The sequence below is a fragment of the Centrocercus urophasianus genome, unplaced genomic scaffold (assembly GCF_019232065.1).
Source record: "Centrocercus urophasianus isolate 14NV4802_14NV808 unplaced genomic scaffold, USGS_Curo_1.0 seq_33, whole genome shotgun sequence".
NCBI classification, from domain to species: Eukaryota; Metazoa; Chordata; class Aves; order Galliformes; family Phasianidae; genus Centrocercus; species Centrocercus urophasianus.
In genome coordinates, this window is record NW_024884900.1 from 1,010,859 (window position 1) to 1,038,106 (window position 27,248).

Here is a 27,248-nt window from a genome sequence, read left to right on the forward strand (position 1 = left end):
AGGCTCCTCACAAAGGAATGCATGACAGTGATACTGCCTGAAGATCTGCTTGTGTTTTCTCTAAGACAGCTTTAGTGCCCTTAGTATCTTAGGGCTTTATCGTTAGGCACCTAAATGCCTTACCTCTCCTGTCTGGAGCCAGGATGGCTGGCGGTGAGCTGTGTTGCAGGCCGTGGCAGCAGGCTGGGACTGAGCTCCCCTCTCCCAGCCAGGCCATTGCAGGGCATTGCTCGGAGCAGCGCTTTGCTGGTGTTCGCTGGACCCCCAGGCTGCTCTAGGGTTGTCCCTGGGCACGCTGCTCCCTGCCAGCTGAGGTCTGGCATCCTGCACGAAGCGCCTGCTGTTGGGCATCGTGCGGCACTGCTGTGAGCGCCTGCCGCCTCGAGAAGCGGAGAAGTGGGCTGTGGGGAACGGGGGCAGGATGGGGGGACACAGACTGGGGGACGCAGCGCTGACAGCTCTTGAGAACAAGCCCCCAGTTCCTCTCTTGTGGGTCCTCCTTATTTAAAAGTAGGTCTGAAAGACAAAAGGTTAGAGAGGGGTTAAACAAACTGGGGAAAAAATGCAATATATTTAGAGTTAAAACAAGATGTTGCGGATTGACTTGAAAAGAAATTTTTCCTTTTTAAAGATTTGCCAACAAACTGCAAACATGTTTGTTTAATCATGAGCGAATTTATCCTCCTGCTTTTTGGTCCTGTCTTGTTTTCAGTTTAGTCAGCAAATTGGAAGACGGAACTGTTGTGGCAGTGTTCCCAGACAGGGCAGCTCCGCACCGCTCCTGGAGCCCGCAGCGCCCGCTCAGGGTAATACCTCAGAAATTATACATGGGAGTTTATTGGGAACTGCTTCGGTTTAAGTCACTTGTATGTTTTGACGGCAGCTAATCCCCTTAAAATGTGTCTTTAATGACTGGTTTGTTTTCACCTGAGGTCATTAATGCTCTAGAAATGGCCGTTAACTGCACCAAAGTCATTTATTTTTTCGCAAGGAGGAATTCCAGCATGCAGTGCATTCAGTGGTACCGTGCGTTTCATTTCTACCTCTCTTTCTGGGTATGCCAACTTTGTTTTTAGTTGGAACCACCACCATTTGTTTCCTGTCTGCTGGTGGGCAGCAGGAGCGTGCGCAGGGCTGTGCTGCCTGCTGTGCCCCAGCCCCAGGGACCGTGGGGGGATTAAAACTTGAGACGACGAGCGGTGGTGATTCTGCGCAATTTTTGTGCTGATTTATTGCTCTGCTGTGTTCCTAATTCTGTCACCTAAACGCAAATGCACTGGCAGCCTGCTTTATGGATAACACTTAAAAAATAATGGTCCGGTAATGAATGGTGAATTGCAGTGGAGATCTTGCTGAAGTGCTTGCAATATCCACATTAATTTCAAATGAATTAATTGCAGTTAATACTATTGTATTTAAAGCTTGTCAGAAGCCATAATAATGATTAGGGTGCCAGTGTAAAATGTTATTTTAAAGCAGCATCAACTTCTTTTTAAATTGCTGTATGTGACAGTTAAGTGTGCCTGACCCTAATGGCCGTGGTAGGCTTTGGTGTGAAGCCCATCAAAGGCAGAGGACTCGGAAATACGCAGCTGAGGGAAGGAGGGGCCGTACACCCTTTGTTTCTGCCCAGACCAAACCCCAGAGCAGGAGCAGGACAGCGAAGGGCCTCTGCCTCCTGCTGCTTTCTGGCTACTGCTCTGCTGCTGCTGCTGAACTTCAGCTGCTGCCCTCGCTCCTGGCTCTGGCTGCGTTCCTTCCAAGCATTTATTAGTGCAGCATCAGGCAGTCCTTGGAGGTGGGCAGTTTTGGCAGTTAAGGTCATAAAGATAAAAAGGTTCTGAGGGAGCGGACGCAGCCGGAGCCCAACTTAGTGCTGTGTAAGCGCTGCACAGGCGGCACCAAGGACTGGTAGCACACTTGGAAAAGGTCTCAGCTGCGGTGCTGAGGCAGCGAGGGGGGCAGAGGGCTCCAGCCCTGATGCCTTACAGCCCTGCTCTCCTTCTGGGCTCCCACCACCATCTGAGAGACTCCCAGATCTTCACACCCCGTCTGCGCAAACGGGCACAAAACTCCTTTCAGTTTAACCACTTGTATTTCTATTTTAGATCTCAGTGTCTGGCCTTGAAGAGTGCTACACCTGCAGGCTGTCTCCTGATAGTGGGAAGCGCAGAGTGTAACTTAACAGATGAAGACAGCTGCATTTTGTTCATCTCGAGCATGAGTTGCGTTGGGCAATTTGTAAACTTAGTTTCCATCTGCCACAAAGGCAGGGACTAATTCTGGGGTGTGTGGGACTGATGAGATTTCAGGCCAGATCTCTTTCTAAAGAGACAAGCAAACAAAAAAATAAGCAACCGAAAAACCACCCTACATCATTGCACAGTTCAGTCAGTTTCCAGGTTCCTTAATTAGATCTGCACTGGCTGATTTAGTTGGATTATTTCAACAGACAAATTATAGGTAAAGGAGAAAAAAAGTATGTGCTGATTTCCAGTGAATGGTATTCGGTGCAGAAGTTGCTTTGCTCTGTTTCTGTAGGCATCCAGTGGTATTCAGTCTTTTCTTTGAGGAATTTCGTGTCATTTTTTAAAAGGAACGGTGGGACTTCAGCTTTTTTTCGATGCAAAAATTGTATGCATGTTTACATTTATATGGAAGTATTAGTGATGATTAGCAGCCAGTCGAGGCTCTGTCTTTGTGTTTCAGGTGTTACCAATCATTTGCAAATTCATTTCGGGGTAGGTCAGAAATTATGGGTGCCATTACATTTAATCACAAAGTGTTCCCGATTTGCCGTTTCCTTGGGCAGACCTTCTGCTGCAGATTTGATCTGATTTCTTTCAAAAGCGGCAGAGTTCATCATAATCTCTCCTGTTCTTAATCCATCCCCACACGGTAGTTTGGTAACCACTTCCTAATGAAGAAATCTGGGCTGCAGAGCCTATTGAAACCATAGATAACTGTTTAATCAATTGCGTAGCGGTGGAAGCGTTGGAATTTCATTAGCTGTCTGAGCTCAGAGCACCTTGCAGCGCTGCCGGTGCCACACGGCCGCGGGCTGGGGCTGCTGCAGCTCTGCTCAGCCACTTCCCAGCAGCTCCCACCTGCAGCCCTGCTCCCTTCTGCAGGGGCCGCTGGACGTGGGCACACGGTGCTCCAGGAGTGACTGGGACAGCTCTGCTTTCTCTGCTCCCCCTTGTCTGCAGTTAGAACAGAATTCAGGGCCCGAGGGCATCCTGGCTCCTCTTGCGATTGCATCATTCCCACTATTAACTGAGGGGAACAGTACTGGTTTTTTCCTTGATTTTTTTTTTTTTTTTTTTTTTTTTTTCATCTTCAAATGAAGTCTTCATCGTATGAATTCTGAAGAGTTGTTGTAGTTTGCCAGCTACTCAAATCAGAATGCATCCACACACCAAATCCTTCTGTTTCCTTCGTGAACTTTCTTTCTCTGAACTCGCTTCTTGGTAATTTGCATCTTGCTGCTGCTCAGTTGCACTTTGCTTAATGCAAGGGAAGGAAGTCCGTGTGGTGTGGGGCATGTTGATTTGCATATGTACTTTATAATCCTTGCGTGGATGCTTTGCTTGCTTCAGGCAACCAAACCAGGATGTTTTTATTGTCATATCCTGTTGGTTTAAGGTGAGAGGTAGATCGGTGCTTGCTTTGTTTGATTGACAATTGGAATCTCGGTTTGAGGTTTGGTGGTAAAGATTTGAGGCACTTGGGGAATTTTATGAGAAAACAGTGAGCTGAAGGATATTGCTTTAAGAGTTGTGGCAAAAACTTAGGAAAATAAACTTTGTGGTTCGCTAAATGAAAAAGAATAAAGGAGGGAAGAAACACCACGGGGCACTGAGAAGCAGCACGATGTGTCATTCGATGCTGTCGCCTTCAGCGATCACTGCGACGTCTCCAGAAGGCGCTGCCATGCAGGCAGCACCCACAGCAGTCGGCTGTGAGGGTTTGTGTCACATCCCAGGGCTCTGCGTTGTTCCAAGTACTCGAGCTCCTGGCTGTCAGATCACTGCAATTTGTCTGCTGTGACTTTTTTTTCTTCTTTTTCTTTTTTTTTTTTTTAACAAAATCAAGATTTGGAGGAAGAGTGGTGCCTGGGAAGGTGAGAAGGGGGAGGTCGGTGAATTCTCATCTGATTCTCAGCTGCTGGTTGGAAGATTATGTGGACCTGTCTAAACTTGGAGGATATTGTTATTAATTTTGTAATAGAGCTGCACTAATAGAACCCTGTTGTGTCATAGGCCAGTGTGTGCAGGGAGTGTGTGTGTGGTGGGGAACCCCCAGCGCAGTGCCAGGCAGCTGCTTGCCGTGCACCGGTTCATCACCTTCCTGCAGCATTTGCTGTTTAGTCTCCTTCATGCAGTGTGTGGGGCTGAGAGCTGCCCACGTGAGAGGTCTCCTCTTCTGCCCTGTGTTTGCATTAGATGCAGATACTTCTGAAACCTTCTCTGACAAAGTGAGCTCGGGTTCATCCTTGAGTTTGAGCTTTCCTTTCCGGAGATGGTGGTGTTTCTGGTTGCTGTTCTCCATGTGCTTTGTAGCTGCACTGTGGCTTAGTGATAGAATGGGACCTTGTGGAGCAAGGCAGGTCTGAGCAGTGCCAGCCCGGCGCTGGGTGCTGCCCACCGCCTCCTTCCCGGTGCTCTTGGTGGCTTTTGCATGGCTGTGCTCTAACTTCAGTAACAGCAGATGCGCTGCTTGTGTTTTCAAACACTCTTAATTTGTGCTGTTGGAAAACAGACATAAAAATAAACCTGGACTGCGTGGAGATGTGGGACTGAATTCTGACTGCAGGAGGGATGTGCAGAGCAGCGGCAGGGCTGTCCCTGCGCCCATCTCTGAGTAGCTGGGATTATGAAATGAATTTGCTGAGTTCAGGCAGTGCTGCTGAGAGGGATGCTGGCTCTGGCCGCTCATCTGCGAGGAGCAGCTCTCCTACCCGCAGCCATGAGGAGCAGCAGGACCAGCCCTCACCCTGGGCCTTGGGGGGCTCCTACAAGTGCTGGGTTCAGCTTTCCTGCTCCCTTAGCTTTGGACTTTGCTTCTGCGTCTTGTTTGTCATCAGCATCTGAAGGCTGTTGGCCAGAGCTGCACTCCCTTCCCGGGGGTAACGCGGCTGGCAGCACAGCGGGGATGGCAGCAGGGACAGCCGGGCTGACAATTGTTATTTACTCCAACAACCAACGGGATGCAGGTTGGGATATGGGATCTTCACAGCAGCAAAAAGGCTTCTGCGTGCTCTGAGTCATGGAGCTGATTTTGAAGAAAAAATGTTTTATAATCCTATTTTCCTTCCATTTCTCCTGACTTTGATGAAAACACTTGAAACACCTTTTTAACTCTACATTTAAAATGCTTTTTTATAGCCATGAAATACACTCTTGCGTGGTTTTTAGCTCTATTTAATTTTTAAAAGCCCTCCTTACTGCTACTGCATAAGGAGAAATTTTTAGATTACAAGATGAAAATATGACATTCTGTTCCATATTAAAAGTTAATTTAGGACAGAACTGAAGGCAAAGAGAAGCGTCTCTTCCTGTCCTGTACCTCCAGGTAACTCAGTAGCCCCCGGCCTGTACTCTTGGCCATGGAAGCTGCCCTGCGTGATGCAGGTTGGCCCGATGTGGGCTCTGTGCTCCCTGTGCTGCTCCTGGGCTGGAGATGCTGCTGTGCCCACGGCAGCTCAGCACCAGTGCTGGCTCAGGAGCAGCTCATGCTGGGGCCATGGCACCGTGGCCCTGTGTTGGTTCACGTCCCCGTTTCTCCCAGGGGTGCCTCGGGCTCGTGCTGACTTTGGATGCATCCAGCTATTAAAAATGGCAGGGTTAGAGCTGTGGTTATGGAAACAAGGCCTTTCCTTGGACCCTGCTGAGATTGTTTACAAAGGTATAAAAAAACCAAACCACTGCAGGTGCGCTGAGGATGAAGAGTAAAATAGGTTTGTGTAATAACAGAGATTGGAGAGATCAGCATGGCCTCAGCCCTGGGAAGGGAGCACGGCTCCGGGGCCCAGCGGCCGCATGGCCTTCATCTGCAGGAGCGGCTGGAGGGTTGCTGCTGAGCCCTAATTGTGCAACTGTGATTTTCTGTGAGATGCATCATAAAACCAATCCGTGAGCTGGCTTAAGAGTTACTCCATCCTCTCCAGTTGTAGAATAGATACTTTACAAAATTGCCTAAATCTGTACTTTTCTTGGAGCGTTGCTAGTCAGCCCCACACGTTGCTAATAAATGTTTCATAACCTTCTGTGAGTTTATTAGCACAGTTTAAATATCTAAATGACTGGCTCTGCTTGGCCTGAGCAAAGCCCAGAAGCAGACTTGGGGTCGTCATTATGACCTCCTTTGGTGTTCTGCTGCACTGCCCTGAATTATGGGCTCTGTGTAAGTGCTGACTTACTTTCATTGGCTTTGAATTTCCTCTGTCATTAAATCTGACTTTTTTTTTAGCACTAGTGGGTGAAATATATCTTTGTAGTTCCACAGCGTTTACAGTAAGGATTTAAAAATGTCTAGCGTGCGTTAATTTAGCATGAGCTCCTTCATGTGAGCAGAGGAAATACTTTTCCCATTTTAACAATCAGAAGGGTGGGAAGAGAACCCAAGTCCCCACCTGCCTCGATCCTTGTGTTACATTTGATGAAGCAAGCAACAAGCAAGGAATTGGAAGGGAGTCTGACACAGCAGTCCTCACAGCTGAGGAAATGGGCAGATGTACCATCCATTTCCTTCTGGTTTTTTTTCCAGCAGAGTGAGCCCAGGCCAGCACTGGTGCGGCTGGCTGTGTTCTGGTACAGAGGCTCAGGTGCAGCAGTGAGTGCTGCTTGCTGTGGGCTTGGGGTCACTGCCTGCAGCCAGGTGGGTGCTGCTCTTGGCTGGCTTCTGGGGCCCCTTGTGCTGCTCGTTGGACGTTACTGAAGTTCTCTTTCCCAAAGCTGTGAGTTAAGGGGTGAATGACGTCCTGATTCTTATTTCTGTGTGCAATATTTATGTATGTAAATTGCTGGGATGTTTGCCTTTATCTCTGGATACAAATACAAGAGGTGTATACAAATATAATGAGGCACAGGAAGCTCACTTTGTTTAAGCAAAGCGCAGCGCATTAAGCAGTCATGTCCTGACACTTGTTTCATAGTTAGAAACAAAAAGGGAAGAGTCTGACGTGAGCTGGGAGGTGTAAAAGTCTCTGCTTCTTTACATGATGGTTATTGTGGCTTTAGCGTGCTGAATCTTGTGTTCTTTATTATTACTTTCCTTTTTTGTAAGGAAAAAGACAAGGGCTAAAAATAAGAAACATAATTTTTGATAAAAGTGTGGAAACCCAGTTAGTTCTAACACAGCAGGTGGCTGAGGGACTCCGTCGGCAGAAAGCAGCAGTGCTTTCAGTGCAATCAAAGTTAAGTGCAGAAATTTAATTAAATGGTAGCAAGGCTGGCAGAAACTTTGTAGAGCAGCAGTGCGTTGTCAAATCCAACAATTATTTCAAGGAACACAATCCACAGATGGTGTCTAATTGATAAATTAAGGTTCTGGTGCCTGATTCCGCTTACATTTTAAGGTTCTCTTTTCTTAAACAACCTTAATGTTTCAAGGCACCGCTGTTAGGGAAGCATTTGCTGAGAAGGAGCTGTTAGTTGGGTGCCTGCTTCCTGCCGCTGCCCTCAGCCACCTGCCTGCTTTTGGCCATGGCAGCACACACGAATCCCCCACAGGCTGCTCCTCAGCATCGCTGGGTGCTCAGCCCGGGATGCGGCCCGAAGGACGGTGCTGTTGGGTGGTGTCTGTAGGGCCTTGGGCCGGTTCTGTTCGCTGGCTTCCCTGGGAAGTGTGCGGGAACACGGGGCAGAGTGGAGACCGTGAGTGCCCAGAGAGTTTGGGTAGAGAAACCCAACCGACCCACCCTGCTTCTCCTCCTTTCTGAACTGGAGATGTGCCACCAGTGCTCGGTGGCGGGTTGATTTATGTGTGTAAATACAGCTCGTTTTCCAGGGTTTATCTTAGCACTTAGAAGAGGGCAGAAAAAATTGAATCCTGCTCTTCAGTTCGTTTTGTGCGCTGTCCTTCCATCCTGGAGAGGGTCCTTTCCCTCAGCTAGTGGCACTTGGCATCTTTTGCTGAACGAGGAGTGCAGTTGAGAGAGGAGGCTCTGGTTACGGAATAGGTACGTGATGTGCTCCCCTACGAGGTGTTTGTTCAGTCCCTGCTGTCAAAATGATAGTAAAAAAAAGACGTTTGAATTTCACGCTTTCTTCTCTGTTTAGGACATTTTAGAAAATGCATACAGGAGGGAAATGGTGATTCCATAGGATGCATGTTACCTGGATGCTTATTTCCTAATCGCTTTTCTGAATGCGTTGTGTCCTTTTTGGCACGGTCTTGTGGTAGTAAATTCTCCATTAGTTGGATCCTACATGAGAGAGCTGAGTCCATTCTGAGCGACGTCGCTGATCCAGTGCTTGTTATTTTTGGTTACTAGCAGTGTGCTTGAGTTCAGCAACTCAGCTGCTCCCTCCCCCTCCTCTGCTCCTGTGCCTAAATATATCCACCCAGTCAATCAGCGCTGGCAGGCATCAGTGCTGTGGCTGTCAGATCGAGTTAGCTCTGGGTAGCTGAAACTACTGCCTTGTTTTTGGGGGCTTGGAAATGTGTTCAAATAGTGGCGTTGTATTTGACTTGCAAATAAGTACAGTCTGGTGATGGGCCTCTTGCATAGGAAGAATGATGCAGCACTTCAGACAAATGTATGTCTCCTTCCTGTGAAGCTGATTAGAAATAATACAATATGTGCTGATGTTTACGGCTGCATGCTTAGAGAACAGAAACATTTTTGAATTTTCATTAATTGTGGATTTTATAGTTCTTAATGGAACAAAAGGAAAGACTGGAAATTAAATGCTAATGTCTTACTGGGGAACTTATAAAACACGTGGTTTAGAGGCAAATTGCTCTGGTTGTTGTATTCTCTCTAATTTTTCCCCTTATCTAAGCTTTTTGGCTGTTGGTTTGTTTAAGAGCATCACTGAAGTGAGCACATTATCTTTGTTGTTGCTTATTCCCAAGTTGAAGGAGCTGCCCTTTGCCTGTGACGGCATAGCTATTTCCACAGCAACCAGGCAGGATGTCACAGATTCAGAAGTGTGATTTTTACATGCAGAACGGCAGCAGGAGCAGATGGATATTGGAAACAAAACCCCCACCCCCTCCCTTTCCTTCTTACACTTCTTCAGGAGGAAATAAAAGCGCTTCTGACAGTGCTTGTCTTTGTGAGTCTCCCAAACACTGTCCAACTCGGTGGCTTGGTGCAGTTTGCAGTCGGGATGCAGCTGAGCTGGGGCAGGGCCTGCTTGCTGTGCCTGCAGCACTGTGTGAGCACTCTGCGGATGGAGCGTGGCCTGGCAGGAGCACCGAGCCGTTGTCAGCGCAGGACTGACGTAGGGAGAAGGAACGTTCTTGGGGATCGGGGCTCAGGTTCAGCCCACGAGTTGTTTTATTAGCTTCAGTCCTGGCCTGGTTCTGTTAATCCTGAACTTAACACGGGAGTTGAAAAGAAACCCCCCCGCTAGGTATTTAGGCACATTTGGTACCCGTCTTGCATAATGTTTGTCGTAACACCCGCCCACTGTGTGGGCAGAAGCCCCAAGAGCATATGCTCAGTGTGTTTTCTCAAGAAAGATAATATTGGAAACGGACATAGGAGGGGTTTTGCACTTCATATTGGGGGTCAGGGCCTGTGGTTGAAAAACCATAGAGCAGGGGCTGAATCCCTGCTGAAGGCCATGTGGCAGCAGGTTCAGGGGATGGACCTGCGGGGGCCGGAGCCGCCGCTGTGCCCTGCGTGCTGCTGGGGCTGTGCGCTCAGCTGGGGCAGCTCAGCACTGCAGCCTTTGTGGTTGAAGTTCAGGAGGAGCGAGGTGCTGGCCTGCCCTGCTGGCAGTTTGGTAGGAGCCGGGTGTCTGTTGTTTTTTTTTGTATTGCCGCAGTAGAGTCAGAGCCCAAGATCCCCTCGTATTTTCAGTTTGTCGCTTGACTTTGAAAGCACCAGCTGTGATCCTCCATACTATTATTGGTATGGATCATGTGAAATTTTAATTAGCTTGGGTTGAAGAGAAGGGAAGTTCTGGTAATTGATTTAATATACAAATGCCCCTCTGCCTTCTTTGGTTTATGTGCTGGAAAGATTGTATTAGAAGTTTTCTATTATAAGGGAGACGAAAACGTGTTTTTAGGCTTTTCTTGAAATTAAAAAAAAAATTAAGTGCCTCCAAACTATTTATTTGCACAGTACTATTGTTCACTAATTCAGATAAACGTACAAGTTATTGTTGTTATCATTACTATTATTGCTGTACTGGAGCCAGTCGCTGCAGTCGAAGGCAACTCATTGCAGCCTCACACTGAGCCTCAGCCTATCGCAGAGCTCAGGCCCCATGTCCTGGTGGTCACTGCACACATATTACACAGGGTTATGAGGTGTTTTCACCTGTGTGTAGTGCTGTAGGAGCTCTGAGCTGATGGAATGACCGCTGAAAAGCGGGCAAAGCGGGGAGCTGTGTTATCAGTGATGTTGCACCCTCTGAGGTGCATCTGGAATGCTCGGTGTGCCATCGCTGGCCCTGTGTGCTGCTGGCCGGTTTTGCTGTGGTCGTTACCTTCTCCGGGGGTTTCACTCTGCTGGAGTGCCTGGGAATTCCCTTTTGGGGTTGGGAGGTGCTGCTCGTGGGGCTCCATGAGGTACAGCCTCTGTCCTGGAGAGCTGGCAGCTTTGGCAGGCTGTGGCTGTCGTGTTCTTCCATTGGGACCAGTCAGATATGAAGGTCTATTTTGGGAAATTAGCCTTCACCTCCCTCTCTTTTGAGGCCCGTCTACTGTTCACCTGCAATCCCACTCCTTTTGCTGTCATTTCAGTCTTCCTTCCAGCTAATTGACTCAGGAGATCACGCTAATTTCTCTTGACTGGGGCTGCCACCTTTGCTTTCTCCTGCTGTAGCATGAGTCTTCTCTACTCACCTCTCTTTTGGCTCCAGAAGATCTGGAGGCAGATTCCTGGTGCTCCTGGGTGGAAGCACATGGGCACATGGCACCATGAGCGGCCGTGCGCTGCAGGCTGGGCTGCGGCCCTCAGAGCAGAGCTGGCAGTGGTGGGGCTGCGGTGTTTGCCTCTGCAGAGCTTTCTGTGTTCTGCTTCTGTTCCACTTGCTCTTAATTTCTGTTTTTCTTCTCTGCATTCTTTGATGCTTTTGGGAAAAAAAAAAGAAAAAAAAAAAGATGGAAGATTAAGAAGCCCCCAAATTACTGCAGTAGCCACATAAGAAAAACGGCAGCGGTGATATTAATACCTGTTCTGTCTGGGAGATGCTGTTAGTGCTGGGGATGATCTCTATTCTCCCCCAGTACTTTACAGATGAGCGCTGAAAAGTGTCTTTATTCAGTTTGACTGTTGCTATTATGTGGCGAGGCATTCAATAAAAGTTGTGATTTATGAGATGTGTGTGGCCGTTGTTGTTTTTTGCTCTGTCATCTATCAGGGAGGGAAAAGCCGGGCCTGATAATTCCTGGCACATAGCTATTTCAGTTAAGAATGTCAGCTGTCAGGCTGTCAAGAGAAGTTATTTCTCTGTTTTGTTGTTGTTGTTGTTGTTGTATTTAAATAGGCAGAGATCCTGCTTCTTACTGCGGTGCGTTGATAAGGAGTGCTTTCTGTATTGCTGAGAAAGTGTGTCCCAGGGAAAGGTCCTTGGTGAATGCCCACTTAAACTTCCAGCGCTTTGTGTTTCCAACGTGTGACAGCCCTTGATTGCTTAATATAAAATGCGTTCCGATTCTTTTTTGCTGCCTTTGTGTTTTGTTCCTTTCTCACTTACTGAATGGAACGCTTTTTTCTTTGTGACGAGATATTTTAAAAGCGCCCTTTTGCAAAATATGTGCACATTAGATAATCTGGTGTTGCATAAAAGCGCTCATATTTTGGGGGCTTCGTGCATACATAAAGTAGACCTAATTGAAGGCAGAAGCAGTTTGTCACAAATGTGAATATAAGGATGGGGGATGGAGGGAAAGAATTACATTAAACGCCAGGGTGATGGCTTTTTTTCCTTATTAGTTATTTGCAGAAATGTATCAAAAAGTCATTTTGATGCAGAGTACAATGGTATCACAAACTTGCGCTTTGCATCCTAAGTGCCTGGTTAGAGCACAGTTAGAAGCTGAAATCATTCCTCGATTAGTCCCTGGAGACCTATATAAGTCTTTAACTCTCAGTATGTGGTCTGCGATTTAACAATGGATGACGGATTGCTGAACTTGAACTGAATGAATAACCTGGAATTTTCAAACCTTCAGCCCCTCTGCTTTCTCCTCTCCCCTTCTTCCCAAAGAATATCCATCAGCCTTGCCGCAGCTGGCTGCATTTTGCCTCGAGGGCAGAGCTTTGGAGCTAGAAAGACTGGCACGATGCAGCTTGTGGAGCTGGGAAGCAAATCAGCACTGTGAAGGGCTGGGAAGCGTGTCTGGCTGCCGGACGGTTCCTGGGCGCTGCGTTGGGGCTGCTTGTCCTCTTGGAGCCTGGGAGGGAGTTGGTCTGAGCGTGTTGCCAGCATGGTGTGGCTGCAGCTGAGGTTGTGGTGACCTCCTCATTATTGTGGTGCTGTTAACCTTTGCTTAAAAGGAAAGAATCTTCCATGTGTTAATTCAGTCTGGGCAAATCATTTACATATTGTATATCACTGCTAAGAAACAGGACTGGAGAAGTAAGGTGTAAGCCTCAGTGAAAGATGAAGTTGGTCTGTGTGGACTGTTGTGACGTACGGGGCCGTATGTGTCTTAAAGGTGTTCATGCGGTTCCTGGTTTATCTCCTATTAATACAGGAGCGGTCTTCAGCCCCCTGTGTGTCTCCATAGAGCTCCCAGCCTTGCGTTGGAGTCTCCAGGGCATTTTCAGACCGTGAGGTTCCTTGGTAGGAGTGAGATCTCCAGCACCCTGCAGGCAGCCTGGCAGGTTGCTCTGGTTGGGTGCGGTGTGGGATTTCAGGCTGAGGTGGTTCCTGCTGTGCCAGCAGCCCGTCTGCCTCCTGGTGGGTGATCTGTTGGCAGAAGGGTTGCAGCTTTCCCCTGGCACTGCTTCCGTGATGCTCTTTTCTCTTGCAGTGGAACTGAGGTTTGAATTGCAGGTTTATCAGGCAGGAGGCAGATGTAAATGGTCTTCAGATCTGTCTTGAGTCAAACTACACAAGTAGCTGTTCGTGAATGTTGTCCCAGCTTTTCATGTCCTGCCAGACCTGGAAATCCAGCCATCTCAGTGACTGGGCTTGTCTGTCTGAGATTCTTGGCAGTGTTCTAATGCTCTAGGTGCTTTCAAGTTTGAGTGTATGGAGCTGTGATAGTCCTTGACACTCAGCAGAGTTCCCCTATGGGGAGGACAGGGAAGGAGTATATTTCTGGCCAGTTGCTTACTTTCAGTACTGTAGTAATTAGAGACCTGTTGGTATGATGAATTGGGTAATAAGGAGTCCCTTCGTTGTGACAGCTGCTGCTTAGGGAGCCACCAAGACAGCATACAGCACAGCACTGTGCTCGCCAGCTTAGGGAAGGAGGCAACCAGAACCCCCTCTTCTTAGCTCACAGTGGGGAGGAGGCTAAGCTGATGACCAAAATACCACAATTCAGTGGTTTCTTTGAGCTCTGCAGGTCTAGCAGCCCAAGAGAGAAAAAGAAACGACAGGGCTGTCAACATGACAACAATTTTCTTCTAATGCACTCTCAGTGCCAAATTCTGCGAGTGCTGAAACAAGGGGAGTCGGTGTTTGAGAACAGAGAGGCACCAGGCACGGTCCCTGTGGCTTTGGTGTGGTTTGCAGAGAATTTGTTTGTGCAGACTTTGCAGTGAGGTGGGTGAGCGTCTCTGAAGGAGCACTGGGGCTGATGCTGGTGAGGGGCTGGTGTGTGCGCTTGGCCAAGGTGGAGCTGGAAGTTGGTGAGCTCCAGTGTAACGTGCTCGCTTTTTGCCTCTTGTCCTGGAGCCTCCGCTTCCTTGATGTGCATTTCTTTTTCTCAAATCCATGCTCAGGCTGGGGAGCTGTAGTGGGGCTGTCCTGAGGATGCCCTGCCATGGTTGCAGCCTGGTCAGTGGGTGGGATCTGGACAGCATGCTGTGAAAGGGAGCTGGAGCCCTGTCCTTTGGAGGTAACACGCCGCCTTTTGGGCTTGTTTCTTGGAGGAAGGCTGGAGGAGTGTGCTGGGAGCATTTGGGCTGTTGGCCACATGAGAAGGGGACTGGCACCTTTCCGTGGCCTGAAGTACTGAGCCACTGGCGTCCTGCTAGAGATGGCCGTGTCAGAGCTGGGTGCTGAGTCACGCCGCGTGTTCTGCCATCCAAATGCCGAAGTATAAACACATCATTTTTTGCAGAATCTCTTGCCAAGTGCTTGGATTTACAATGCTAACAACTTTAAATAAATTCTTCCTGGAGATAACTGATTTATTAGGCTCCCACCCTTCTGAAAGTGAAGCTAGTCGCAATTAGCAAACAAAGCAGCATGAGACAGTTACCATTCTGGTAATAAATCTCTCGGTGTTGAGTACCACTTGCTAATGGGCTTTGCAAGTACGACCATACGTCAGTCAGCGTGCCGTCAGCCTGGGCAGCAGTGTGTGCAGCGCAGAGGCTGTCAGCACAGCATGCTGGTGGCTGCCATTTGTCCAGGCAGGGCGTGCTGCTGGTGGGGGCTGCTTGGTGCTGGGCAGGAGCTGGGCGTTCTGCAGCCGTGGGCCTGGCTGCAGGGCCGCTCTTGGCGTGTGCTCCTGGAACACGTGGGCTGCGTGTGCCACCACAGGTAGGAAGCGGTCCTGTGTTGTTTCTGCACGCCTCATGCCTTGCTGTTGGCAAGACCGACGGTCTGCTTCTTCCAGGTTGTTTCCATTGGTAGCCCAGCCCTGCTCCTTCCCCTCTTTTCCCTGCTGCTTACCTCTTCCCAGCCCCGTGCAGTAAGGCTGCCTGCTCCGCCAGCCTTCAACCTCCTCTTGGCTCAGGATTCTAGGATGTGGCTGACAAGAGAGCCCTCTGAGCGCTGGTCAGGAGGCATCGTTGATCCCTGGCTGCGGCTTTGGATAAACAATTGGTCCAAGACCTGTTAGCGTGGTTTCCAGCGCTGGGGAGATGCTTCCTGCTGGGTTTGTAAAAGTGATCTAAATGGATCCGACATCCTGGCTATAAAACATCTGTAACATTACACATTTAGTTATGTTACTAGAGACTTGAGTTCATTTTGATGGGTAGTATTTTATCTGCTACTTTTCCCCTTCTGAAAGCAAAGCTTTCTACAGAGGAGGATTTATAGAAATATCTTTCTAGCACACGCAAAAAAAATCATGCACATTAAGATGTTGGAGTAAAGGAGAAATAATGTCTTTTTTTGGAGACCTTGGCTGATTTATCGCTTGCTTGGTAGTTTGCTACGACCTCCCTAGCTAGGAATAATATTTTTATTCTTCCTTTAATAACAGTTATGTCAGTAACAATGTCTTGCACTCTTCCAGCATCTTCAAATCAGGCTTTCGGCAGGTCAGAGGTTTGAGTGACGCCTCACAGGCTCCGGCGAGCTGTGGGATTTTTTTGTTGTTGTTCTTTTCGTGGAAACCAAGGCACACAGCACTCGATTGTGCAGCGTACTCAACCTAATGAGGCTTCTACAAGCTCTGCAAGTTAAAATGTATGCTTAAATGCTGAGCCTTGCAGACTCCGGCAGAGTTTCTCCCAACACTCTGATATATCAGCCCTGCAGAGACTGAGATGACTTGTCCCCTGGTCAATAAGGGAGTAAACATCACACGAGGGAGACGAGCTCTTGTAGCTGCAAGGTGCTGCCTTCCCTGGAAGGAAAATCAGGATATTTTCTCTTGTCTTGCTTCCACTCTTCATTCTCGATGCCACTCCTCAGGGGCCCTTTTATTCCTAGTCAAGGGTTATTTGATCTGCTTTAGAGCCACGACTCTGTTGCTTTTATAATGGCCGGTGAGTTTCCTCCCGTCTTTCTTTTGTGAGGAGGAGATGGGAGCAGGGTAATTCTTGCAATTCACCACCCCGTTTATGTGGGGAGGAAAGAGAATGAAAGAAAATGCGGTATTTCATAGGATTGTGGAAGTATTTCAACAGCAGTAATGAGCAAATGTGGGCATGTTGCAAGATTTCAGTGGTCTCACATCAGAGGAAAAGATCACCCTTGTGAAAAAGCCAAGCGGTGTGTTGCATAGACATGAGCTTGACTCAGCATATGAAGTAAAACTTGCTCATCAGTAACTGATTGCCATGTGCATCTGTATTATGTAGATGAAATTAATCAAGGCTAAGGGTTAAAGTTTTCCATTTGTTCTTTTCAGAGAAATCATCTGGAGTGTGTTGGGCGGGAGGTAAATTGCTTTATGCATTTCTTTTTGCTGCTTGTGAATTTTTCTGTTTTAGCAGAACATCATCTAGAATCTTAACAGAGGGCTCTTAGCACTGATTTGTCAGGGCTATCACAAAAAATTAGTTGGTGCTAACTTGGAAGTATTTAAATGATGCCTGCTTTCTGTGCTGTAGAGGCAGTAAGATTTTTTTTTTGGAGTGAACTCGCTGTTTGCAGCTGGAAGAATTTTATAACTTACAGAACGTGCACTTCTCTGAGTCCCCACATTGGGCTGTGCTGTTGGCTTTTGTGAAGTGCTGCGTTGGGCCTCCAAATGCATTTCTTCTTTCTCCTTTTGGCAAGCGCATGCGGCTCTGTAAGAGCTCTGTTAGCCACAGCACTGCGTGCTTATGGGTGTATTGACGGAGCTGGCTGCTTGGCACACCAAAAGGTACGGCTGGCTGAAGGTGTAACTGCCTGTGCGAGCTTTCTTAACTTCAGAGGTAAGTGTGGAGCAGTGAGGGAGGGGAAGATGATAGATTTTGCCCATGGGACAGTTTTTTGCCAATGGCTCTGCCCTGCGTCTGTTTGTCCAGCGGCGATGGCTGTGGCTGAGGAGACCTGTGCAGGATGTGTGTTTGAGGGTGGCCCTGTGACTCTGTGGGCTTTTGCCTGGGCAGGGGCTGTGGGGCAACCTGGCAACATCCCCTGGTGCCTGCGATGCCCGGCAGCCCATGACAGCTGCGGCCGTAGGCAAGCATGACAGCAAATCAAAGGCACTCAGCTTTGGCTGCTCTAACTCATGTATGGATTTTAATGGGGTCGTTATGACTCAAATCACAGAAATGTTGGGAAGATTCTTAGCTGGGCGTTTTGTGTCGATGGGAGCTGGGCTTCCCACTCTGACCTACTTTGGTGCAGCCTGGCGAAGAGGCTGCTTCGCTGAGAGCCCTGCTGCTGAACGTGCCCTTGGAAAGGTGTTCTCTTACTGCTGGGTGTCCTGGTGGAGGACAAAGCTTTCTGGTTGTTTTTTGGATATGGCACCATTTCCTTCCAGAAAACGATAAAACACGAATAGTGGAATTGATGAACCTTGTAATGGTCAGCTCTGCTGTGTTCCCACTGGGCGCTGCTGCCGTGCCTTTGTATGGAGGGCCCTGGGCAGAACGCCGTCCCCCCTGTCCTGCAGTACAAGGTGAAGTTGGAGGACTCTGCTGCAAAATCTGTAGGCTAAATTGCTTCTCTCTGGGACTTTTGTCCCTACATTACGTGGGTATTGCAAAAATCCTGCCCTTGGTACATCGTCATATTGAACAGTGGTCTCCTTTTGTGGTCCTGAGGTGTCTTCCTATAGCAATAATTGTCTTCATTTAACGTATCAGCGCGGTTTTGAAGCACTGCTGAGCAGTAATCAAGCTGGTATGGTGGATGAGTCGTCTGCAGTCAGTGAATATTTAGTTACCTTCCCATAACCGTGTGTGAGAAGCTAACACGACTGGGGGATTTAAATAGATTTGCTCTGTTCTCCTCTTCCTGCCTCCAGACCTTGCTTCCCCTATGCATAAAAAGAGTAACCTGGAGTGGAGGAGGAGGGAACAGCCCTGCGGGATTCAGAGCAAGTAGTTGAATCAGGGCTGAGGGGCTGTGATCTATTCCTGTTCTCTGGAGGGTGTGAAGTCCGGCTCTGGTGAATTTCACTGTATCTTTTGATTTGAAACTTGAAGCCACGTTTTGCTCAAAGAAATGCTGAGCTCTCCCAGCTGGGGCTCATTTTCAGGAGCGTGGGCAGCTGGTCGTGGCTGTGTGTGTGGGGGCTGCGCTGCCCTGGCTGTGCTGCTGCTGCTCCCAGGAGCTCTGTGGAGGCTGCACTGCGGAGGGCTGTGCCAGGGCTGCAGCCCTGCAGTTGGTTCTGGCTGGTGCTGCTCTGCTGCATAAAAGCCACGTTGCTTGTTCTGCCTCCTGCCGATACCACGGGCATCTGGCAGGGGGCAAAACCAGCAAACAACCAGCCAAAAACCAGCTCTCTCAAGTTTAACATCAAAACCAAAGACAGCTGAAAACTTGGAAGACAGCTGGGACTAAATTGGTTTTGTTGATGAACGGCTTGGGAGAATACAGTCCGTCTGTATTTTCCACAGAAATCAAGGGAACTGAGTGACCCCACCAGGAATCTGTGCTGCTGGGTGGAATTAAAGAGCCCTTTCATTGCTGCATCCCTTCTGTAGCTGGCGTTGGTTCTCACAGGATGACATTAGCTTACACAGGGGTCAGGCACAAGGTATTTGCACTGGCTAAGTCTTGCTGAAATCCTATTTTGAATACTTAAGCATGTTGTACGTGGCACGTAAAGCTGTGCTGCCTTTACACAGGATTGAGTTTTTCTTGCTCTTGGGGAGCTTTGAGTGCCTGATGTTTGCTAGCTGAAGGTATGTAGTACTGTGCAGGAAATACATCCGTCATTTCTCAACCATACAGTGGTTCTGGCTGAGAGGATGGCTAGTGGGGTGTTTGCTCACTTTGTGAATGGAGAAAAGTTGGCAGCTTTCAGTAAACGTTCTTTCTTTCGTCGTGGGCTTTGCACTGTGTTCCGGTTTGTTTCTTAATAGCTTTTTGGAAGTTGCTGTGAGGATCCTGGAGGCAAAAAAAAAAAAAAAAAAAAAAAAAACCACCACAAAAAACCTGGAGAATTCTTGCTTATGGTTTTTGTTCTGCTAAAGAAGCCTAGCAATTTAGTTAACAAGATCACTTCCCCTATTACATGAGTTATTGTTGTTTTTAATTAGAGGTAATGCTGTAGTTTGGATGTACAACACAATGGGGTATAAAATGCAGTTCAGCATATATACTAGAGATGATTTTTCCAATTACAAACCTATTTAGAAGGCGGATGCATTAGAAATGATGAAATGTCAAACTGCAGATGAGGTGAGCAAGCTGGAATACACATGCACCCACACACACTCAGTAGCACAAGAGGAAAGTGCTCTGGAAAACTGTTACATATGCATAATTAGTTTAATCTGAAATTAATGCTAATTTCAGCAATTTGTGATGCAGATTCATTATTAGTACTCCAGTCCATTTCCACCATTCTGAGACATTGAGGAGGGGAAGGAAATGATTCTTACAGCCGTTGTCCTGAAGTCAAACGCAGAATTCCTGCGCTGTGTGAGCTGGGCCTCGGCGCTCTGCAGGTGCTGGGGGTTTGGTGCCTGAGATTTTGAAGTTCTTTAAATTCCAGAAATTATTTCATAAATCCTCTTTGCCCATTTTCATAGTCATGATAGCAAGAGAGAATGGGGAGGAAAAGAACAAAGAAGCCTAAGAACAAAATCGATGTGTGCGGGCACGGATGGGCGCAGAGCTGGAGGCACAAGCTCTGCAGAGCCGTGCGTTCCTTCGTGTCGCCTGGGCTGGGTTCTGCTCCTGTGGGACGGATCTGTTTCCAGAGGCAGTCTTCAGCCTCTTCTTCTGGGAAGACTCGCTTGATGTGCCACAAACCGATCTCATTACGACCTTAGCCTAGCACAAAATGCCATCAAACCAGAAGAGCTGTCGTGCTGAAGCACGGTGTTTTTTCCTGCTTCTGCACCAGCTGAAGTGTTTGCCAAACACAAAGGCAGATGTATTTCTGAAGAGCCAAGCCAAGAGAGAGATTGTAACCTTGAGTGACTCTTCGCAGTTTAGTCACATGTTGAGTTTTGATTAACTGCAGCACCAACACCGTGCACAACAAAGCGGTTCTGCAGATACTCGCCATTAGCGGGCTTCATAACCCCGGTAGGTCTCCCTCTCCCCTGTCGATTCAGACGCCATCAGCGTGCAGAGACTCCAGAAACACGTAACGTCTGCGTTCTGTGCAGACCTTCCGATAGGCGTCGACAGCTCTGCTTTGCTGCGCGTTGCTGAGGTGTGGAGCTGGCAGTGGTGCCTGCTGGCCGACCTGGCGCTCAGTGCTGCTCCGAGGGGTTGTGATGGATCGGCTCCCATGGCTTCCTGTCGCTGCCTGCTGGCACGGCGCTGCCAGTGAGTGCAGACGGATGGCACAGCGGGTTCTTAGGTGTATCACAGAACATCCCAAGTGAAAAGGGGCCAATAAGGGTCAGCGAGCCCAACTCCTGCACTCGCCTATACGTGTGTTTCTGTAGAATTGTAGGATAGTTTGGTTAAAGATATGCAGGTGCGTTTTCACAGCCAAACGAGATGTTCTGATTTTAAAAAGGCTTTGGTTTTGAACAGAAACTCCGTGCTTGGCTCAGCTCTATGTGCTTGGTGCCCCTCAGCCTGACCTGGCCTTCCCCAGGGCTGCGTTCTTTGCCTGGGCAGTGAGTGCCGAGTACTGGAGCCTTCTGAGAGCAGGGATTGTGAGGGCAGACTTCATTTTGGCCTTCACTTCTGTACCTAGAAGTGATTTCTGAAACCATTTCCCATCTCACAGCACACAGTCAGTATTAAAATGTTGTGAATTTGCTTGTCATTACCTGTATTTTCTTTGACTGAAGCTATAGAAACAAAATAGTCTTTTTTTTTAACCTTCAATCTTCTTTCTAAAAGAAGTATTTCTCTTTTTCTTTCTTGGTCAAATATAAAAATGAAGATAATTTCAAATATTGCTTTAGAATAATTGCTTTCCTCCCTCTTTTGTATGACAACAGGAGCTTGGCCTGATCTTCATCAGATGCCAGCAGGCAGAGGGCTCCTGGCAGCCCTGCGAAATCCTTTAGTTACAAGTTGGCTTTAGCCAATTCTTTATTTGTAAATGACAATTTTATACAGAAAAATGTATGCTTGGGCTTCAATTTCAGAGTCCTAGATTGCATTCAGGAAAAAATAATTGAATTTTTACACTATTTTTTTTCCTTCTTAACTTACAAAAAAAAAAAGTGCAGCTCTGTAAAGCATGGGTGGGGAGTGATGGAGGGAAATGTTTGATTTGAATGGCAGCAGAGATGGGAGTGATGGGTCTGTGCTGCTGTGAGGCGGCCCATTGGTGGTGGACTGGCCCTGCAGTGACACCCACTGCCCTACTGGTGCTGCTCCTAAGGGCTCGGGTCTTTGGGCTGAGTCCTGTCCATCTCAAAGGGTTGTGGGTGATGGGTCACCTGGAAGTGCTCCACAGGGAGTCCAGCATCATTCCTTTGCTTTGTGTGGACTAGCCTGGGCTGTGGGGTTTTGCCTCCTGAAGAATATCGAAGTAATTGTGCAAGTTCCTTTTAAAGCCACCCGTGGAAACTTAATATCAGGGCAGTTCAGTTGGATGGAATTGCCTTATGTCTGCTAAAGAGTGTGCTTTGTCTTTAGGAAAGAAGGGGGAAAAATGCCGTGCCTTTCTGAGATGGTAGCTATGAGGAATCCTTTTTCCCTTATATTTGCATTGAGAAGCACAATAAAAATCATTTATTAAAAAAAAATATCCGGGGGCTAGAGTTGTTATTGAGTGCCTTTACTCATCCATTTCTCAAGCAAAAACAAAACAAGACAAAGAAAAAAAGTATCTAATCAAATAGAATCTGAATTGCTTTTGTAGAGAAATATTCTCATTAACTGGGCTAGGGATGGCATCTGAAGAATATATTTTTTTTTCCACATATTGTTTGAAATAATCTGGTTAAACCATATGCTTGTCTTGTAATTTCTTGCAGATGGTCACAAGAACAAAGAAAATATTTGTAGGTGGATTATCGGCTAATACAGTAGTGGAAGACGTAAAGCAATACTTTGAACAGTTTGGCAAGGTAAGTTCCTGCCTGAGTGAGCGCTGCATTCTTTGAATTCTTCCTTTTTTTCCCTTTCTTTTTAAAGTGTTTTGAAAAAACAGAAGTGCAGTGAGGCCTGTGCTCAAAGGAGAGCCACGTTTTCTGCTTTGCAGTCTAATTTTTTTTTGAAGCCTATTTAAGTTTGTTTTGTGGTTCCTATTGTTTGCTGCATTTGAATGTGTACAGCATCATCCAGCATTGTCAACACTGCTCAGGGTTAAAAAAAAAAAAAAAAAGTATCAAAACAACAACAACCAAAATCACTGGGAGTTGAATTTGTGTTTGTTCAGGAGGAACGTACCCTTACCTGAACGATTACACAGTTGTCTGCTCCATAACGTAAGCCTCCTGTGAGCCCTGATTCCAGCAGCTGAAGGAGGCACAGAGGTGTGTGAGAGAGCTTGCAAAGTTGTGAAATGCCTTTAGGAACCATGTGAACAGCAAGAGGGGAATGGAAGTCACCAGATTATTCTTCCGTTTCTTACTGAAAAATCTTTAGCAAGATGCTTGTGAAGCACACGTGGAGTCCTGAAGTCATTAAAAGCAGAGTTAGGCGTGGAGTCGGTGCTGTCCGAGGGAAGCCTGGGCCTTGCCCCAGTGTTCTCTTGTGCAGCAGAACAGCCCGCACCCTGCGGTGGGCGCCAGTGCGGCGTGGGGCCCCCGGTGCGGCGCAGCGCTGCTGACTGTGCTGAGCTGACGGCAGGCGGGGTGGGCAGGCCCTGAGCGCAGTGCTCCCGATGGGCGCTGGACCTTCGGCGCTCTGCAGCTCGGTTTCTGCCTTTTGGATTGCATCCACTGATGATTTAGATGCTTGATTGCCTGAGCACGCAGTGGGATATCCCAAAGCAAAGCAGCTCCCATTCCTTGTAGTCAGTTTATGTTTCTTTTATCTGGCTCTGAAATGCCTTGGCCAGGCAGTATTTTGTTGAGAGCTGAGGAGGGGAGTTTATAAACTGTTCCTGTGCTGGATTGGTAGTTGTTTTTCAAGCCGTTCACTTTATTTTCAATAATAATCTTCGATTCCGGCAGGATGTTTACAGCCTGCTGAGCCTTTTATTAAAGGATTACACGAGCTTTTGGATGTTTCTTCTGTAGTTACTTCTAATTGCGGAACTCCTCTAACCTGTATTTTTGAAGTTAATAATAGTTTCAATAAAAGTGCTTTGCATATTGGCTGGATGCTCTCTTAATCTAGTCTTTTTAATTTCACCATCTGGTAGTTTCATGTTTGCAGTTTTACAGTCCTTGATAACGCAGACAATCGGACTGCATTTTTTCAGTAGCGACTTGTGGTTCGGGATGCTTCAGTTCCTGCTTTTGTACTCTGCCTTTCTTGGCTTTAAAGAAGGGTTTTCAGAAAGCAATACTTCTGAAGAATCAGATACTCTTCAGGTGTTATCAGTTGAAGGCTTAAAAATGAAGGAGCTGGAAATAATTGTGTAAGTTGTGAGCAGGGCTGAAACCCTTCCCTTTGGCAGTGGAGCCGGGGTTCATCCCGCTGAGGCTGGCAGTCCTTGGGACTGGGCTGCTGTGGGACTCAGGGCCAGCAGGGTGCTGCCCAGTAGCATTTTCCAGGTGCATCCCTGTCTTGTGCATCTCGGTGCTACATTGTGATCAGGAGGAGAGTTTGAAGGCAGTGGCATTTTGGAGGCACTCAAGTGCTCTTGACTGCACTGTGTTGTTTGTCAGCTGGCAGTTTGGTTTGGGGGTGTCTGAGGTGATGCCTGCCAGGCTCCAGTTGTGAGAAGGAGTAGAGGTGATTAGTGACCCTCGGAATCGTGGACTTGTGGTCCAGCTGGTTCAGGTGGCTCAGTGCACTGCAGTGGGTGGGTTGTTCAGGCACAGGGAGGGCTGTCCCTGTGGGACCTGTAGGAGCTGCTTCCTTCTCTTCCATGCCCATCTCCTTCCCAGGCCTTACCTTCACTTGCTGCTTTTGGTTGCAGGCTCGTGGTGGCAGAGACTGGTGATGTGTCTGTGTCCTGCTCAGCACACCCCTCTCCCGTCAAGTCATTGCAGTAGGAACAGTGCATTAGGACTGATGGCAAGGATTGCATTTGGTTAGCGCTTTCTTAAAATAAAAGGCAATTGCGTTACATAATTAGAGAACAGCAGAGCCGCCCATGCTTGATAAGAACATCTCAGGTGACTTCCTCTTTGAAATGCTGAGCTTTCTTATTGGTGTGAATAAAATTGCTTAACGGCTGCTGTGCTTCTCAGAATCCTGTCTGTACTTGCTGCAGAGAAGAGCTTTGCAACCAGGGGCGGTTGTTCTGGTAACTGGAGGTTGCTCTCAGTGCAGCCCGTGGTTACAGCCATGCAGCTTTGGGCCAAGCTGACGCGCTAATTTAACGGGAGTTGGCACGAAGGGCCCTGAAGTGTTGAATTTGAAATAGTTTCTTTCTGAAAAGTAAATGTCAGAACCTTTCTCTCCAGTAGAAAGAAAACTGCCTTTAATAAACCTTCTTTCCTGACTTCACCAGAGGAAATGCCTGCCAGCTAGCACGCCAACAAATGTGGTAATGATAACTGTTGAGACTTTTATTGTGAAGCTTCTGATATGATAGTTATTTCTTTCAGTAAAGCTGAAGATCTGTGGGAATCCCAGCCATCATTCAGAGGAAGACAGGGAAAAATGACCTGCATAAAATCAAAAACCTTAACAGAGCGCAGAGCAGTGTAATTAAGGCCTGGTGGCCGGCTGCAGGAGGGGCCCGGCTGCCCTCTGCATGTCCAAGCTGCTCCCCGGGCTCAGCGCCTCTTGCGGTGCTCAGTGCTTCCAGAAGCAGTTTGGGAGCAGAGCTCAGCTTCGCTGCACCTCACCCAGGGCTGTGGTGGCAGAGGGGCCTTCGTCTGTCTGCACTTCTGTCAGGGCGAGCGCATCCCGCGCGTCTCCAGCTGCAAGCGAGGGTGGTGAGGGACCCCTGCGGGTCCGCAGTACTGGGTAGCTTCGTTGCGCTCCTGTGAAAGTAATGTCGTCCTTATTTTGTGACTTGCAATTACACTTCACATGGCGAACTGTGTAATTAGTTTGGAAGACTTATGCCTAGTCATTGGTTTATCCTAATCGGCTTTGGCTTTTCCCAACAACAAAGTGAGCTTATTTTCCTAAGCTGAAACAACTCTGCTCCCTTTGTTCCTGTCTTTTATTGTCTCATTCCTTTCATTCTGTTTTACTGCCAAAGTTTTGTTTCATTAGGCCTACAAGTCATTTCCAATCCAGTGGGCTGCTACAATAAGGCCTTTATAGCTGGCTGCCCTGGTTCCCATGTCCCTCCTGGTCGGCCGCCAGCGCCTGCGGTCTGGCACTGCCTTAACCCCATCGCTGCCCGGGCTGAGCCGGGCCTGCAGCACAGGCTGGGCCCCTGGGCTGGGAGTGCAGTGCGGTGCCAGGGGGGCCCTGATGGCACCGGCCAGTTCTGGACCCAGCTGTTGGATCAGTTCTGTTCAGGGGTGTTCTTCGTGCAGGGCTACAGCCAGTCCTGGGGGTGCCATCTTTTGAATGTATTTCCAGCCCATGTTTCCAGCTTGCTGGGAACGGTTTTGTTACAGGTACGTTTGGCTGTCCTCAGCTATTTAGATCAGTGCAGATATGACTGTTCTGGAAGAAAAGATGTGTTTTCTTGTGAGGTAGAGAAAACACTAAGTTTATACTTCAAAAAAAAAGTGGTTTTTTTTAAGGTGAAGTCTGAAATATTTTTGTGGACTGCTTTGCATACAGTTATTTTAAACTGCTGGCAGAGCAGTGCTGGTGCTGGTGGCTCCAGCTGTTGTGCTTGCTTTCACCATCTCAAAGCAGGAGCGTTTGCTCTGTTTTGTCTTTCACAGCAATCCTGAAATGACTTTTGGGAATGGGCGCTGTAGCATTTGGTTTTTATTTTAAAGTTCCACATAAAATCAGAACAAAGATGCATTGCATTAGTTTTGCTTTCTGTTGGGACTTGCCACCAGGTCCCTCAGACAAATTGCAGGCATGCTTCAGCTTTGCCCAGAATGTGTTGCTTCCTCAAGAATGGCTTTTAAGATTTGGAAAATTTGAAAGAAGAGAGGATTTCTGAATTACCTCTCTGGTTGTGAAGGGTTTCGTACAGTTGCTTGTTATTTCCTGTGAGGCACAGAACAGGCCAGTGGAATAATAATTTCTGGTTTCTGATGTTGGTTTGGGTTTTTTTCTCCCGCAAAACTGTTGTGTTTTTGAAAGATTACGTTCTTCTGATCTCTCCCTTCTGTAGCCGTGGCTTCCTGTCTCGTTACAGTTAACAAATACAAGGAGGCTGCTCCTAAACCCTCCCTGCTGCCACCAGGGCTGGGGTGCGAGGCGGGCAGAGCTGCGGTGCTGCAAGGAGCAAAGCGTCAGGATGAGAATTTGCTCCTTTCCTTTTATGCCGTCATGTGTTGTAACAGGGACAGCAGTGCAAATAATGACTAGTTTAACCTTTAAAAAAAAGTAATCTGCTTTCAGTAAAGACAAAAAGTCCCTCTACTTTCTGCATGAAACGCCAGTGGAAGAGGAGAGGGAAGGAGGTGTGATCCACATGGAGGATTTTAGCCTAATCGGGTGGTTTACGTAATGTGCTTCCTACATGCTTTTCTCTCTGACAGCTGTGAAAATATAAATCAGGAAAGCATGAAAGAAAACTCCTCCTGGCTTGGCAGGGCTGTCTGGGTGTGAATGAGTTAATGCGCCATTGGAGTATTAAGCACTTCACTGGTTTACTTTTCCCTCAGACCTTGAGTGTGGCCTCTGAAGATGTTATTGCAATGGAGTTATTAGCATGAGAAAAGGTGCTTTGCTCCTGGTTTGGTGTCCTGGGGATTGGGAGTCTGCGTGGAGCTGGGGCTGAGGCCAGGGCCAGGAGGTACAGGGAGTTCTGCTGGCATGAAAGTGAAAGCAGAGTTAATTTTGGCTTGGCACACAGTCTGAATTGCGTTGTTACATCTCTTGGGTGTTGATATGTAGAGTTAATGGTTAATGGGATACGTGGATGGTCATTCTCAAAATATTTGCTTTGCAGAAAAATCATTTTTTGATATGACAAGCTGTTAGCTTGCCACACGTTTCAGTACTGTATTTCCAGATTCAGTATTTGGGAAG

At 47.7% G+C, this 27,248-nt stretch overlaps 1 protein-coding gene across 7 annotated transcripts in view; it reads left to right on the forward strand.

The window, feature by feature from the left end:
- The window catches only part of MSI2 (musashi RNA binding protein 2), a 185,605-nt gene that overhangs the window by 43,316 nt on the left and 115,041 nt on the right, over positions 1-27,248 (forward strand). For all 7 annotated transcript variants that reach the window (XM_042829936.1, XM_042829937.1, XM_042829939.1 and 4 more), the window contains exon 6: positions 22,043-22,135. In XM_042829936.1, the coding sequence (XP_042685870.1) occupies positions 22,043-22,135 (93 nt within the window). The remainder of the gene's footprint in view (positions 1-22,042; positions 22,136-27,248) is intronic.